This window comes from Nerophis ophidion, linkage group LG27 (genome assembly GCF_033978795.1).
Source record: "Nerophis ophidion isolate RoL-2023_Sa linkage group LG27, RoL_Noph_v1.0, whole genome shotgun sequence".
NCBI classification, from domain to species: Eukaryota; Metazoa; Chordata; class Actinopteri; order Syngnathiformes; family Syngnathidae; genus Nerophis; species Nerophis ophidion.
In genome coordinates, this window is record NC_084637.1 from 15,271,617 (window position 1) to 15,288,053 (window position 16,437).

Consider the following 16,437-nt stretch of genomic DNA (forward strand, 5'->3'; position numbering starts at 1 on the left):
GTCTGGTGTGTGTTATTTTAGTCAAATGGTACCAGGACAACCAGGACTTCTGGTCAGACGCAGCAGAGGACAAGGCTTACAAATAGAGGACTCATCTTTCCCCTCCAGCAGTCTTTCTCAAAGGGCGGCGGCGTGTGTAATCTCTGGAAACATTTTTATTTCATTTTTTTACGTACTTGGCTTCACTGTGACTATGGGGAAAGATTGGTGTGTTTTCTTTAATGTTAAAAATGACACAATGTTATGCAGAGATGTACTTATAATCATTTTATAGACAATACTATTTTTATCTATTTAGGTGAAGAATGAGGGAAGATGTACCAGCTGGAAAAGCACTTTATGTACAGTAGGCACAGTTTACACATTACTGTACAATCACCTGACCAAAGCGACATACAGTGGGGCAAAAAAGTATTTAGTCAGCCACCGATTGTGCAAGTTCTCCCACTTAAAATGATGACAGAGGTCTGTAATTTTCATCATAGGTACACTTCAACTGTGAGAGACAGAATGTGAAAAAAACATCCAGGAATTCACATTGCAGGAATTTTAAATAATTTTTTTGTAAATTATGGTGGAAAATAAGTATTTGGTCAACCATTCAAAGCTCTCACTGATGGAAGGAGGTTTTGGCTCAAAATCTCACGATACATGGCCCCATTCATTCTTTCCTTAACACGGATCAATCGTCCTGTCCCCTTAGCAGAAAAACAGCCCCAAAGCATGATGTTTCCACCCCCATGCTTCACAGTAGGTGTGGTGTTCTTGGGATGCAACTCAGTATTCTTCTTCCTCCAAACACGACGAGTTGAGTTTATACTAAAAAGTTCTATTTTGGTTTCATCTGACCACATGACATTCTCCCAATCCTCTGCTGTATCATCCATATATCCATTTTGGTATAAACACAACTCGTCGTGTTTGGAGGAAGAAGAATACTGAGTTGCATCCCAAGAACACCACACCTACTGTGAAGCATGGGGGTGGAAACATCATGCTTTGGGGCTGTTTTGATCCGTGATAAGGAAAGAATGAATGGGGCCATGTATCGTGAGAAATCTCCTTCCATCAATGAGAGCTTTGAATGGTTGACGAAATATTTATTTTCCACCATAATTTACAAATAAATTATTTAAAATTCCTACAATGTGAATTCCTGGATTTTTTTTCCACATTCTGTCTCTCACAGTTGAAGTGTACCTATGATGAAAATTACAGACCTCTGTCATCATTTTAAGTGGGAGAACTTGCACAATCGGTGGCTGACTAAATACTTTTTTGCCCCACTGAACATAACTGCACTTTAACTCCAGCTCAGGTACCAAACTTAACAGATTATACTGTATTTTACTGCGAATGAAGTAAGGTCCTTCAATGTCTGAATGTTTCTGTTGGAATTAAAAAGGATGCGGGATAGTTTTGCAAATCCAAACCTTTAATTGTGGTAAAATCACAACGGATGCACAATATTGTTTTTGTTTTTTTCTCCTCAGTGTAGTGCTCCTCTTCGTGCACAACTGCTAAACTAATACATAAAGCAAATACTAACTAGCAGGCTGGTGGCGCTGTGTGTCCACGCTGAACTGTCTGGCCAGTCACTGAAGGCGACAACAGGCTTCATGCGACATAGTTTCGCAAACGCCACAAATTTACAAAAAAAAAAAAAAAGGCGAGATAACACCAAAAAGTATTTGTTGTCGCCACTTCACCTCTGTCTGCTTGTTGTAGCTATTTGTGTTTCTCTCCAGATTGCCTCTTACAAACAACTTAAAGGGCCAGCATGTTTGCAAACATTTGGAGTACAAAAGGCTGCAAAGGGAGACTTCTCCCCGACATATTGCGCTGTGGCCGTATTGCATTCTGGGCCGCAGCGACAGAAGAGCTACAACGGTAAAAAACGGCAAACGAGACATTTTGACTGTCGTTTGCCAATTTAATTTTGTCTGACTGGCCGGACGCTCAGCTGTGAGCGCTGTGCCTGAAAATATGCAGATCACAACAACATAGCAATAGAACCACAGGTAACTCTGTGTTATAGACTTTGAACACCCCCACTTGCTAATAGACAATCACACGAAGGGTAGTAATAGGAAGGAAAAGTGTCAAAACAAATGAACAACAACAAAAAAACTGACTTGGAGCGAATCTGGACACTTTTTTTTTTTTTTCTTACTGCATGTTTGTTTTTTTTACAAAATGGTTTTTGATTCTTACAATTTAATCCAAACCTTGGCATATTTGGTGGAATTATCTCAAATTATTATTGTTTTGGCCAATTGCAAATGGCTGCTAACAGTGTATTATTATTATTATTATTATATCATATGATTGGTATCTGAACCTGTTTATAAACAGGTCTGTGGATCTGATAAGAGTCCAATGAGACTTTCAAGGTAATCGGCCTCTCTCCATATGTCACATCAGCTGATGCCGAGTCTGTAACAGTTTGTGATATGACATAGTCAGAGAAACCCGCTTACACGGTTATTAAAAAGCTCACACTACCCCAGAAAAATAGAAATTTCCACTCACACCGATGACATTCAACATTCATGTGCCAGTGTTTTTGTTCACTGTCTTTTGGTCAAGTCACTTGTTATATTTTTTTTTGTTTTTTTTCTTTAAACATTTGAACTAGGCTTATAAAAATAAATATTTCTCAAAAATGTCTGATAAATTACACAAACTAGCAGCGCGATCGTAGACTCGAGAACTCTGGGTGCAAACAGCTGGATCTTGCCATTGTTAATTAACTACAACTCAAACCGGTGGGCGACTCGCATCCTTTCGCACACACGTCACTATGAAAGAGTCGTTCTTTCACGACTAAAACATTCACTCATACGCACCTCTTCAGAGGCGTTGAAGGAACTCTGCTACAGGATTTGTCGGAAGTTTTTTGTTGTTTTTCTTCTTCTTCCCGGTAAAACTAAGTAGGATTCTCAGTCTCTACAAACAGAAAGGCCTGAGGGCCGCAGCAAAGGGAGCTTAGCACCATTAAATCGTTCCTCGTTACCACAGAAGCGTTGGGTTCTCTGCCTCGGTGGTGCCAGACGCAGCCAACGTCATGGTTCCACTGTATAAAGTGCAACCACCACTTGTATTAGATCCCTCTTGAATTTAAGGCATCAAAAGGTTGAGAACAAACTGAGGCGTATCATGAATTGCAATGGACCACACTCTTACCACCAAATGGCGATTACAGACACGGGGGGGATAAAACGACAACAGAGCCCTCGGCTACACGCGAGCGACTGTGCAATTGGCACGTCCATAAGTGCTCGGAGTGAAATGCTAAGAATAGCAGGCTAACCTGCAAGGAAGGAACAGTGTTGAAGTTGCAGGTTTCTGAGACATCAAACCAGCAGCTGAAGCAATCCGAAAAGGAACAACTGTGTGAAACGAAAAACGCAGCCTTTACAACACACACACACACACTCTTCAGTCTCTACGGAGTCATCGCAAGGCACCGAGGAGTTTGTGATGGCAAAGCGCAAGCAAGCCACGAAAAGGGTCTCTGTTGAACGAGCTCTGTATGAGGGGAAGAAGTCGGGATTTCGGGGTACAGGAACTGACGTGTGCATCGGCCTTAAAAAGTGAAGGTGTACCCAAAAATGTGGGGAAAGTGCAATCGATCAAACAAAGATTGAAGTCCTCGACAACAGATTGTCATTTGCATCGTCTACTTAGTGTCGAGCGTTCAGCATTATCCAAACCCAACACAGTTCCGGTCGCCATTGTTCGTTTCATCTGCATCAAACCACGAGGACAAAAAGAAAGAGTTTTCTGTGAGAAAAAAACTAACACCACACAGATGGAGAGTCTGTCCATCATTTTGTTTGCAGGTACATGACCAGCTCCTACAGTTAAACAACCGCTGCTTTGTACTGGTTTTTTAAATGTTCACAAATCTTCCAACAAACTCATTCTCCTATTGAAATGCACTTTTAAATTTTTGTTAAAATACACAGGGGACGGGGGAGCCAAACTAAAACCTGCTCGGGAATCGCGATACTTGCTTTGCATTTCTAAAAGAATTGCTTGACCAAAAAAAAACAACAACACTTGCATATGCCCTATTGTCTTGGTCCACAGCCTGGCTCTTCCAATCAAAGCCAGCGGGCAATTTTCTGAGAACGTTAGGAATCAAATGTCTGGTCCGAAAGTGATGTAGCATGTTTCACCTCCTCTTCTTATCTTTGTATCTTAAATAGAGCTCTACTATTTACATATCACCTACATGATCGTTCGCTTAAGATCTTTAGATGACTTCACGCTCGGAATGCACGGGGACTTGGCCAGGGTCCGCAGCAGGACTAGAACGTCGTCATGGTGTGGTTGGAAAGAAACCACGGTCCGTGCCAATCTCAAACCTCCAAATGTAAACAAACTTTATCGGCCTGCCTGAAAGCACTTAGGCCCGACGTGTGCGTTCATCCCCGACCAAGACGGACCCAAAACACCCAAAGCAATACTGGAATGACTTTGTTTTCTGAAGAGAAAACTCTTTATGTGACTCTCCAGGATAGAGTGAGCAAGGAATTTTAGATCTCTTTGAGTCTTTTAGGTTGTGTTTCTCCTTGAAAGATTTGTTTGGCCGACAAGGGTTTCCAAGTTTGTGTGTGGAGGAGGAGTCAGGTTCCCGACAAACGCAGGCACTGATGGACGGAATTGAACACCGCAGCAGCGACAAGGTCAGATTTGCACTGCTAAGCCCGACTCCCCCTCAGTGGCCCGGTTCGCGAAAACCCAACTTTTTGGCAACGATGCGAGGAACCTGACTCCAAGCTCACAGCAGAGCTGCAGGACTGACATCCCAACAGGTTTCTAAAAGCACAAATCCTGCAGCAGGAGGTTTTATGCTTTTGGGAACTGGATCACGGAGTTTGTTCGGCGCAGTTTTAGGTTTTTTGTTGTTTTTTTGTTTAGTTTTGCCAAGGTTTGATTTAGCTCAAGTCTAGCTTGTTTCCTTCCAAAGAGAACTCAAGAGAACATGTTGGAACCGATATGTGACGTTAAATATAGGTTTTAGTTGCAGAACAGAATGAAATCTTGAAGGCACAGTGCAGAAACAAATTATCTGTTGTTTTTTTTTTTTTTTTATCACCCTAAGTCCTATCATTCGGTTTGCTAACATTTTCAAGTGATGGGCAAAAAATGCTTGCTTGGTTACTAAATTCCATCTCAAGAGTTTATTGGGTCTTAGACATCATTCTAAGACATCTGTACATCTGCACTTTTAAAAAAAGAAATTAAAAAAAAGTTTTAAAAAAATGGTAGATTATCTTCCAGATGGTGGCCTCAGCCAGTTCCTAAGCCTGACTTAGTTTCATGTCTCCATGCTGTGGTTTCTACTCGCAAGGTGGCCATGCACGTAACACAAAGGTGGCTGCTATGGAGCCACAGGAAGCCTCTGTGCCTTTGAGTTAAAAGGCAGAACTAAAACATGATGATGCCAAAACTCTAATATGAATAGTGCCACAAGGAAAAGATTCCCCCTTAGGGGGAATGTAGCCAAATGAAATGGAAGAATCCGTTTGCTATGTAGTCTGTTGTGAGATTTACCATGAAATTAATTTAGATTACATCGTCCAGAAATGGAAGGGTGTATGTGGTGGTGTTGGGGGGGCTATATCATGAGTATAAATACCTTAATAGCATGCACATAGGTTCTAAATGTTGATGGAGGGCACAGATGGAGTGAAGAAGACAGAGCTGAGAAAGGAAGAAAGTTGAGTGGGGAGGTGAGGAAGAGAGAGAGAGAGAGAGAACCACCTAGTTGCCCCACCAGTCAACTTGAGAGTGCGAGTAGTTGCCGCCATAGCCGTCGCTGGTGTAGAAGGTTCCGAAGCCACCTGCAGGATAGACAGAGGTGATGTTGATCCGCTATAAACAAGACTATAAGGACTATTATTCTGGAGGTGTTCAGATAAGTGTTTGATGCTGCAGATTCCAATAACTTGTTGGAATGAATTATAATAGACATTTCAGAACAGGCCAGAGGGAACAAAAGGTAACTAGGGATGTCACACTATCAAAATCTCACTTTACGATATCGCCACAGTGTAGATTGAATTCACTCCATGACTTTGAATGGAAGTAAACAAAGTGGGCCACCAAACCAACATGGCTACTGTGCACTATCAGAGTACGCAAGGGGCCTAGATCAGTGGTTCTTAACCTTGTTGGAGGTACCGAACCCGACCAGTTTCATGTGCGCATTCACCGAACCCTTAGGGGGAAAAAAAAAAAAAAAAATTCAAATTCAAGACAAAGTTATATGTTTTTGGTAACACTTTAATAATATTCTAAGTGACGAAGACCTAATTTAGAGTTACTTGAACACTAGGAAAACATATTCTAAGTAATAAACACTTAATTTAGAGTTATTTGGTTAGGGCAGTGTTTCTCAAATGGGGTTACTTGAAGGTATGCCAAGGGGTACGTGAGATTTTTTAAAAATATTCTAAAAATAGTAACAATTAAAAAATCCTTTATAAATATATATATAGAATAATACTTCAACAAAATATGAATGTAAGTTCATAAACTGTGAAAAGAAATGCAACAATGCAATATTCAGTGCTGACAGCAAGATTTTTTGTGGACATGTTCCATAAATGTTGATGTTAAAGTTTTCTTTTTTTGTGGAGAAATGTTTAGAATGAAGTTCATGAATCCAGATGGATTTCTATTACAATCCCCAAAGAGGGCACTTTAAGTTGATGATTACTTCTATGTGTAGAAATCTTTTTTTATAATTTAATCACTTGTTTATTTTTCAACAAGTTTTTAGTTGTTTTTATATCTTTTTTTCCAAATAGTTCAAGAAAGATTACTACAAATGTGCAATATTTTGCACTGTTATAAAATTTAATACATCAGAAGCTGATGACATAGTGCTGTATTTTACTACTTTATATCTTTTTTTCAACCAAAAATGCTTTGCTCTGATTGGGGGGTACTTGAATTAAAAACATGTTCACAGGGGGTACATCACTGAAAAAAGGTTGAGAACTACTTGGTTAGGGTAAGGGTTATAATAAGGTAAGGCATTAATAAGTACTTAATGACTAGTTAAACGCCTACTGAAACCCACTACTACCGACCACGCAGTCTGATAGTTTATATATCAATGATGAAATATTAACATTGCAACACATGTCAATACGGCCGGTTTAGTTTACCAAATTACAATTTTAAATTTCCCGCGGAGTTTCTTGTTGAAAACGTCGTGGAATGATGACGCGTACGCGTGACGTCTCCGGTTGCAGGGGACATATTAGCGCAGCACCATTTGCGGCTAAACGTCGTCTCTTTTCATCGCGTAATTACACAGTATTCTGGACATCTGTGTTGCTGAATCTTTTGCAATTTGTTCAATTAATAATGGAGAAGTCAAAGTAGAAAGATGGAGTTGGGAAGCTTTAGCCTTTAGCCACACAAACACACGGTGTTTCCCTGTTTAAAATTCCCGGAGGTGAAGCTTTGCTATGGATCAGAGCAGTCAAGCGAACATGGATCCCGACCACTTGTCAGCCGGCAGGTTTCGGTGAGAAAATTGTGGTAAAAAGTCGCCTCTTCGGAGATTAGCGGAGCTAGCGCCGTCCATGCAGCTGCCGTTTACTTCCCTCAGAGACTGGCGTCAAGACACCCGTGGACACACCCCTCCGACTATCAGGTACTATTTAACTCATTAAAACACTGGCAACACAATGGAAAGATAAGGGATTTCCCAGAATTATCCTAATAAATGTGTCTAAAAACATCTGAATCCGTCCCAATGCAATCGCCTTTTTTTCCCCTAGTCCTTCACTATGAATATCATTATTTACAAATCTTTCATCCTTGCTCAAATTAATGGGGAAATTGTCGTTTTCTCGGTCCGAATCCCTCTTGCTGCTGGAGGCTCACATGATAAACAATGTGAGGATGTGAGGAGCCCTCACACCTGTGACGTCATCGTCTGCGACTTCCGGTAAAGGTAAGGCTTTTTTATGAGCGACCAAAAGTTGCGAACTTTATTGTCGATGTTCTCTACTAAATCCTTTCAGAAAAAATATGGCAATATCGCGAAATGATCAAGTATGACACATAGAATGGACCTGCTATCCCTGTTTAAATAAGAAAATCTCATTTCAGTAGGCCTTTAAGAGCCAATATGTTACTAATTTGCATGTTAATAAATAAACTAATTAATGGTGAATATGTTCCCCATACTAAAGTGTTACCATGTTTTTTTTACTGGCGCACAAAATTAACTGTGCATGAACATCACCTTGATCAAACAACAAAACCAACACAGTGCATAAACTCACAACAAATTACACACCTGCAAATCAGTCAACTGTTGCCGTATCCGCAATACGCCGATATGGAGAAGTTTGTATTCACACGAAGAGTCAGGTGTGTTTTGAAGTGAAGTGAATTATATTTATATGACGCTTTTCTCTCGTGACTCAAAGCGCTTTTACATAGTGAAAGCCAATATCTAAGTTGGGAGCAGGTGGGTAAAGTGTCTTGCCCAAGGACACAACGGCCGTGACTAGGATGGCGGAAGCGGGGATCGAACCTGGAACCCTCACGTTGCTGGCACGGCCACTCAACCAACAAAAGTATACCGCCCCTCCTGTCCTCCTTGACCTCGCTGAACTCCTGGGGTTCGATCGAACCCAGGTTAAGAACCACTGGCCTAGATCTTTCTGCAAAAAGCAGTCAAACTATCCAATAGAATCTATTCCTATACATTATAAAAAAAACACATTTGTCTAGTCATCTCAAGGATTATCAGTTGGTCGTGTTCCCAGACATGTCGAACTATTGTGCTCCAGACGTCATTCTACAGGACAAAACATGAAGAAACTCGGAAAGGCATGGAGGTCACAACTTCTTTGTGTGTAGCTGCGTCAAGGAAATAGGTATGAAGACTCTCTCGGATAAATCATGCCTCATTTTTGCTCGGGGAAGGTTGCATTTCATGATTTAACTTCGTGTCTGTCATGTTTGTTGCACACGCTGTTTATGAGTAGCATGTTTCCCCGTCTTTACCACACTATATATAAATATATGTCAATGTGTATGCGCCGAAAGCTTCATTTATGATTGTTGCCTTTGGTAAAATCTTAACTCTTTTTTTAGGTTTTGCTCACATTTTATTTATTTTTAGACTTGCCGAGTTGGTGCTTTGCAAAAACACTTGTAGAAAAAAATCTGTTTTAAGTAATACAAATAATATCAAGATAATATTTAAATGGGAAACACAAAACGTTAAAAGTATATCAAACAAACCTTTAACAGAGTGGTCACTGCAAACTTGTGCGTTCTTTGGCTCTGCTCCCTTGCACTGGAGTGTGTGGTACATATGTTGTCTTCAAAAAAAAATATTATCTTGCACTCTTCAGTCATTATTGATTACCTCTCAAGGAACTCTGACAAAACGTTTATCCTTTTTTGCGCTTTAAACGGTTAGATCAGTGGTTCTCAAATGGAGGTACGCGGACCCCTGGGGGTACTTGAAGGTATACCAAGGGGTACGTGAGATTTTTCAAAAATATTCTAAAAATAGCAACAATTCAAAAATCCGTTATAAATATATTTATTGAATAATATTTCAACAAAATATGAATGTAAGTTCATAAACTGTGAAAATAAATGCAACAATGCAATATTCAGAGTTGACAGCTAGATTTTTTGTGGACATGTTCCATAAATATTGATGTTAAAGATTTCTTTTTTTTTTGTGAAGAAATGTTTAGACTTAAGTTCATGAATCCAGATGGATCTCTATTACAATCCCCAAAGAGGGCACTTTAAGTTGATGATTACTTCTATGTGTAGAAATCTTTATTTATAAATGAATCACTTGTTTATTTTCCAACAAGTTTTTAGTTATTTTTATATTTATTTTTCCAAATAGTTCACGAAAGACCACTACAAATGAGCAATATATTGCACTGTTATACAATTTAATAAATCAGAAACTGATGACATAGTGCTGTATTTTACTTCTTTATCTCTTTTTTTCAACCAAAAATGCTCTGCTCTGATAAGGGGGCACTTTAATTTAAAAAAATTTCACAGGGGGTACACCACTGACAAAAGGTTGAGAACCACTGGGTTAGATAGCCGATAACAAAGCAAGCATAGGGCACACAGACCCGCAGGCGTGAGCACATCACCACTATACTAGCGTCCCTTCACTGGCTCCCTGTGCGCTTCCGAATCAACTTTAAACTCCTACTAATTGTTTTCAAATGTCTAAACAACTTCACTCCAACATATCTCTCCGACCTCCTTCAGCCTTACTGCCCCCCCAATCCCTAAGATCAGCCGCTGTTGACGGTCCCTGACACAAGGCTGAAGCTTAGAGGTGACAGAGCTTTCGCCGCTGCTGCTCCCAAGCTCTGGAGTGACTTACCTCTTCCTGTTTTTAAATCGCTCTTAAAAATACACTCTTAGTCCATGGCATTTAGCACTGTGATCTCCATCCTGCTATGGCGTCCCAAAATGCACCTGCTGTGAACCTGTTTCTATGTTTTATTTATTTTTATCGTACTCTGTGTTGCGTTGGCTCGTTTTTTCTTGTGTTATATTTTAACCTGCCTATTGTACAGCACTTTGGCTACCCCTGTGGTAAATTTTAAATGTGCTTTGAAAATAAAGTTGATTTGATTTTACTTGAAAAAGGCAAGATCACATAGTTTTTCACGGAAATCAGCCGATACTGATCGCATGTCTAAAAACGACCGACACCTGTACCTCCTGCAAAGTTGCGAGCTCCGACGTGTCCCGCCTGGTTGCGAACGCCCCGGCCTCCAAAGCCTCCTGGGTTGCTTCCAGCAGCCGTCTGACGGTAGTCACGCGCTCCAAAACCACCAGCAAACCTGCAGACGCCATCGTTACACAAACAAGACAACCAAAGCACAAATGGAAATCTTTCACCGTCATGGAATCTTTAACAAAAAGTGCGTTTCCGGACCTTTTAGAGCGTCCACGGTTGCTGCTCTTATGCTGATGCTCGTAAGCCAGGCTCTCGAGCCATGAGGGAACTTCCTGTTTGGCTTCCACCAGGATGTCCAGCAGGTCTTTAGTGATGTTCCCGTTCTTATCGTTAAAGAAGGATGTGGCCAGTCCTGAAGAAAAGAAAGGCCAAATTTGTACTATTGGGGGTGTGGTCATTTGTTCACAACAAACAGCAACTGAACGGCCAAAATTACCCAGGTTTCCCACTCGTCCTGTGCGTCCAATGCGATGGACATACTCTTCTATGTCGCTTGGTAGGTCAAAGTTAATGACGTGTTTCACGTTGGAGATATCAAGACCACGGGCTGCAACCTAGTTGTAAGAACAGAACTTTAAAAAAAACAAGCACAATAATTCTTCTGTGGCGTCTTTTGCAAAATCAAAATGTCACTGACCGCTGTGGCCACCAAGATGGGGCATTTCCCAGATCGGAACTGGCTTAGGGCCTCCTCTCGGTCCCTCTGGGAGCGGTCACCGTGGATACTGGTGCAGGCGTAGCCCTCCCGGTATAGGAAGTCTTCCAAGGCGTCAGCTCCTTTTTTGGTCTCCACAAAAACCAGAGTCAGCGAGTCCTTTCCTAGTCGGCCAAAAGAGGACACACACGACATACCTGACCATTACATGCAAAGAATTTCACTGTCGTGGGAGCATTGAAATTTAACTGAAAACTGAGATGGCAGAATGTATTCAGTGTTTCCCACAGGACCCGAATGTATCGGTTGTGGTTTGGTGTGACGTGAATGACGCTATCCCCCTGTTTGATAATTGGCCATGACGCAAAACTCACGTTTCAGTGTGGACGGATAAAACTGAGCATTTTGTTTCGTACCATAAGAAATGTGCGACATTAGCCGATGTTTTTAAATCTTATTTAACCAAATAAGTTAAAGGCCTACTGAAACCCACTACTACCGACCACGCTGTCTGATAGTTTATATATCAATGATGAAATATTAACATTGCAACACATGCCAATACGGCCTTTTTAGTTTACTAAATTGCAATTTTAAATTTCCCGCGAAGTGTCGTGTTGAAAAGGTCGCGGTATGATGACGCGTGCGTTTGACCTCTCGGGTTATAGCGGACATGATTTTCCAGCCCGATCCAAGCTATAAGTAGTCTGCTTTAATCGCATAATTACACAGTATTCTGGACATCTGTGTTGCTGAATCTTTTGCAATTTGATCAATTAATAATGGAGAAGTCAAAGTAGAAAGATGGAGGTGGGAAGCTTTTAGTCTTTAGCCACACAAACACAGCCAGTGTTTGCTTGTTTAAAATTCCCGAAGGTGAAGCTTTACTATGGAACAGAGCGGTCAAGCGAACATGGATCTCGACCACAGGTCAACCGGCAGTTTTCGGTGAGAAAATTGTGGTAATAAGTCGGCGCTTACCGGAGACATCAGCGGAGCTTCCGTCCTGCTGCAGCTACGTGACTTCCCTCAGAGACACTGGCGGTCAACACACCCGTGGCCACAACCCTCCGACTTTCAGGTACTACTTAATCTCCCTAAAACCCTAGCAACACAATAGGCAGATAAGGGATTTTCCAGAATTATCCTAGAAAAATGTGTTTAATAACATCTGGATCGCTCCCACTGAAATCGCCTTTTTTTTTCTTTCTGGTCCTTCACTCTAAATTTCTTCATCCACAAATTTTTCCTCCCCGCTCAAATTAATGGGGAAATTGTCGCTTTCTTGGTCCGAATGGCTATTGCTGCTGGAGGCTATGATTGTAAACAATGTGAGGAGCTCCACAACCCGTGACGTCACGCGCACATCGTCTGCTACTTACGGTAAAGGGCAAGGCTTTTTTCATTAGAGACCAAAAGTTGCGAACTTTATCGTCGATGTTCTCTACTAAATCCTTTCAGCAAAAATATGGCAATATCGCGAAATGATCAAGAATGACACATAGAATGGACCTGCTATCCCCGTTTAAATAAGAAAATCTCATTTCAGTAGGCCTTTAAATTAAGGAAAAAAAAAATTAAGATTTTATTTCCTGGGTTCCATGTTAGTGTGCACTGATTAAAGAGATGGTATGCCATATCACTATATTTAAAAACAGATCAAGTCAGCTTTGGTACGTTATATGCAGACTTCTGATGCCACCTACTGTACAGAGTTGGAACGACAAGCGACACGAATGGTCCAGTTATCATGTGTTCTATGACAAATTTGGAAAAAATCTTTGTGCCCGTCCAAATTTTGTTGTGGTGGGCCATCACAAAGGAATTTATGGGAAACACTGGTATTCTTTTGGAGGGATATGTTCAAAAATTCTAACTGCTCATGTGATGGCAAATCAAAAAAAAAAAAAAACATGCAATGAAAAACATTGAAATGCACCACATCACGGAGCAGCAAAGTGTGGAGATAAATACAAGCATAAACAGACATAATAATAATAATAATAATATGAATAGGAATAATAATGGTGATCACTGATTAAAAGCAACATGTTGCAGAGATGACTTCTGTAAAAACAAATAAATTAGACAAAATAATATAAAAAATGTAACTGACATGTTGGAGATCCCATTCATGCCAGGATGCAAAGATTCTCCACATTAAGATGAGTATCGCAGGCAAGTAGACACTTTTGTTCACGAGGGGAAAAAATGGTGGCTGCGAGGTTCTCTAGTGATGATCTTACCAGGCTTCTCCATGTTGTCTCCAGGATTGTCCTGCACTTCGCTGGGGATGACTTGAGATAAAACCACACCGTCAACACGAACTCTAAACTTTCCCTCTCACAAAATGTATGGTGTGTATCTAATGTGTGTGTGTGTGTAAAGTGGAAGACCATTTGACCATCTCACCTGTCGCACTCAGCAAGTCCAGGAGGAAAGACCTCTTGTCGCTCTCTTCCACCCACACCACCTTTTGAGTGATGTTCTCAGAGGTGGAGCCCACTCTGCCCACCGCTAGGAAGATGTAGTCATCTAGGAAATCCCTGGCCAGAATCTGCATGAGGGAACCAGGAGTTTAAGACTTACCTCTGGGCTAAGAACTATGGAGCAGTGACCCAGAGTACGCGGCTGACACACACCTGGATCTCTTTGGGAAAGGTCGCGCTGAACATCATGGTCTGCCGGGTGCCTTTAGGAGGCATGGTGTCCTGTTCAACGATGCGCCGTATCTGAGGCTCAAAGCCCATGTCCAACATTCGATCGGCTTCATCAAGAACAAGGTATCTTCAGAAAACACAGTGAGTTGGTTTCTGGAAATGCTTTCATAGACAAGTGCAGCATATTCCACCTGACATTCTCAAAAGCAAGGTTTCCCTAGATCAGTGTTTTTCAACCACTGTGGCGCGGCACTCTGGTGTGCCGTGGGAGATTGTCTAATTTCACCTATTTGGGTAAAAAAAACATTTATGCAAACCAGTAATTATAGTCTGCAAATGATGTGTTGTTGTTGGGTGTCGGTGCTGTCTAGAGATCTTCCATATCAGTAGGTGGCAGCCGGTAGCTTATTGCTTTGTAGATGTCGGAAACAGCGAGAAGCAGTGTGCAGGTAAAAATGTGTCGAATGCTTAAACCAAAAATAAACAAAAGGTGAGTGCCCCTAAGAAAAGGCATTGAAGCTTAGGGAAGGCTATGCAAAACAAAACAAACTGAACTGGCTACAAAGTAAACAAAAACAGAATGCTGGACGACAGCAAAGACTTACTGTGGAGCAAAAACGACGTCCACAAAGTACATCCGAACATGACATCACAATCAATAATGTCCCCACAAAAGGATAAAAACAACTGGAAAATTCTTGATTGCTAAAACAAAGCAGGTGTGGCGAATAGCGCTCAAATGAAGACATGAAACTGCTACAGGAAAATACCAAAAAAAAAAGAGAAAAAGACAATAAAATAGGAGCGCAAGATAAGAACTAAAGCACTACACACAGGAAAACAGCAAATAACTCAAAATAAGTCACGGTGTGATGTGACAGGACGTGAAAGTACACCTACTTTGAGACAAGAGCTATATTGAAGTACAGTTGGGTCCGGTTAAAAGTCATATCCAACAATTGCAACAGCAACTTTTTACTGTCAACAGAGTTTTGTTTTGTAATGATTTCTGCTGGTGGTGTGCCGCTGGATTTTTTTCAAAGCAAAAAATGTGCCTTGGCTCAAAAAAGGTTGAAAAACACTGCCCTAGATTGCCACTATAAGCATGGCAGTGGGGGCGTGGTCAATATGAAATCATGACGTGATCATTTTGATTTGCAATTGCAAGGATGAATTTTGCCAAGTGTCAACTCGTTTAGGTGCGGGACCAGCTGCAGTTTTTGTTTTTCCAAAATAAAGCAATGAGGAAGGTTTCTATGATATTTGAGCTATTTTCAAACTTACATATTATGGTCAATAGTGCGTAAATAATTGACTTTATGCGTTATATTCATTCATACAACATATCACTTAATTTATTTTTAGTTAAAAAAAAGTGTTTTCATTTAAAAAAACGGGAGAAAGAAAAACTTTAGAAGGTGTGTAATCTTGCTGTGCCGCTGCGCGATCGTTTACATATAGGGGAAACTCTGAAAAGGTTTATAATATAAAATATCAGTGTATTTTAGAAAGAGATATATATTTGAGACAATTCCACCATAGAGGTATCTTTTTTTATGTGCCTTTGGTTGGTGTTAGCTGGGTGTATAATGGAGCCCGGAAGAGTCAGGATACATGGGATTCTGGATATTTGTTCTGTTGTGTTTATGTTGTGTTATAGTGCGGATGTTCTCCTGAAATGTGTTTGTCATTCTTGTTTGGTGTGGGTTCACAGTGTGGCGCATATTAGTAAAAGTGTAAAAGTTGTTTATATCACAACCCTCAGTGGGACCTGTATGGCTGTTGAACAAGTATGCCTTGCAGTTGTGTATGCATTCAGATAGAGGTCGCATCTAAAATGTGACCATCGGCCGGCACGCAGATAGCATGGTGAAAATCTTGGCGCGATGACATGTCGAAAGGGTGTTTGAGGCACTGTCATCACGGCACGCCCTCAAAGTTGATGTCCGGGTGAAAATCGAAAAATATTTACCCGGGAGATATCTGATAGAGACATTAAAATTGGAAATCTACCGGACTTCTCCGGGCGGTCGGCAATTATGCGGCTGAGCCACAACAGAGTGGTCAAAGAGCCGCATGCGGTTCCGGAGACGCGGGTTGCCGACCCCTGGCCTAAAAATACCCAGTTTTGGTCCACATTGCCCACACCTGATCCAATATTGATTTTGGATATCTGTTAGATATCAGATACCAGATGGCTATGAAAATCATAGTTATAATCACTCCAATGAATGCAGTTCTGCAGTGCGTTACTTGTGCATAGCTTAACAGCCAGTTACCCGCTAAATATCCTCCAATAAACACTTGTTTTTTTCTTGGATTTTTTTTTTTTACACTAAATT

General features: G+C 40.9%; 2 protein-coding genes across 10 annotated transcripts in view; one reads left to right on the top strand and one right to left on the bottom strand.

Moving 5' to 3' along the window:
* The window catches only part of LOC133544549 (dTDP-D-glucose 4,6-dehydratase-like), a 26,628-nt gene extending 23,027 nt beyond the window's left edge, over window positions 1-3,601 (top strand). For all 4 annotated transcript variants that reach the window (XM_061890018.1, XM_061890019.1, XM_061890020.1 and 1 more), the window contains exon 13: window positions 22-3,601. In XM_061890018.1, coding sequence (XP_061746002.1) covers window positions 22-86 — 65 coding nt within the window. In that variant the 3' untranslated portion in view covers window positions 87-3,601. The remainder of the gene's footprint in view (window positions 1-21) is intronic.
* The window catches only part of LOC133544547 (ATP-dependent RNA helicase DDX3X-like), a 46,881-nt gene continuing 31,858 nt past the window's right edge, over window positions 1,415-16,437 (bottom strand). For 4 of the 6 annotated variants that reach the window (XM_061890014.1, XM_061890009.1, XM_061890008.1 and 1 more), the window contains 8 exons: window positions 14,078-14,222; window positions 13,848-13,992; window positions 13,682-13,732; window positions 11,418-11,599; window positions 11,217-11,334; window positions 10,979-11,132; window positions 10,759-10,883; window positions 1,415-5,855 (listed from right to left, as the gene is read on the bottom strand). In XM_061890014.1, the coding sequence (XP_061745998.1) occupies window positions 5,776-5,855; window positions 10,759-10,883; window positions 10,979-11,132; window positions 11,217-11,334; window positions 11,418-11,599; window positions 13,682-13,732; window positions 13,848-13,992; window positions 14,078-14,222 (1,000 nt within the window). In that variant the 3' untranslated portion in view covers window positions 1,415-5,775. Of the gene's footprint in view, window positions 5,856-10,758; window positions 10,884-10,978; window positions 11,133-11,216; window positions 11,335-11,417; window positions 11,633-13,681; window positions 13,733-13,847; window positions 13,993-14,077; window positions 14,223-16,437 lie in introns of all 6 variants that reach the window. The other 2 variants (XM_061890013.1, XM_061890010.1) reach the window with 2 other exon arrangements.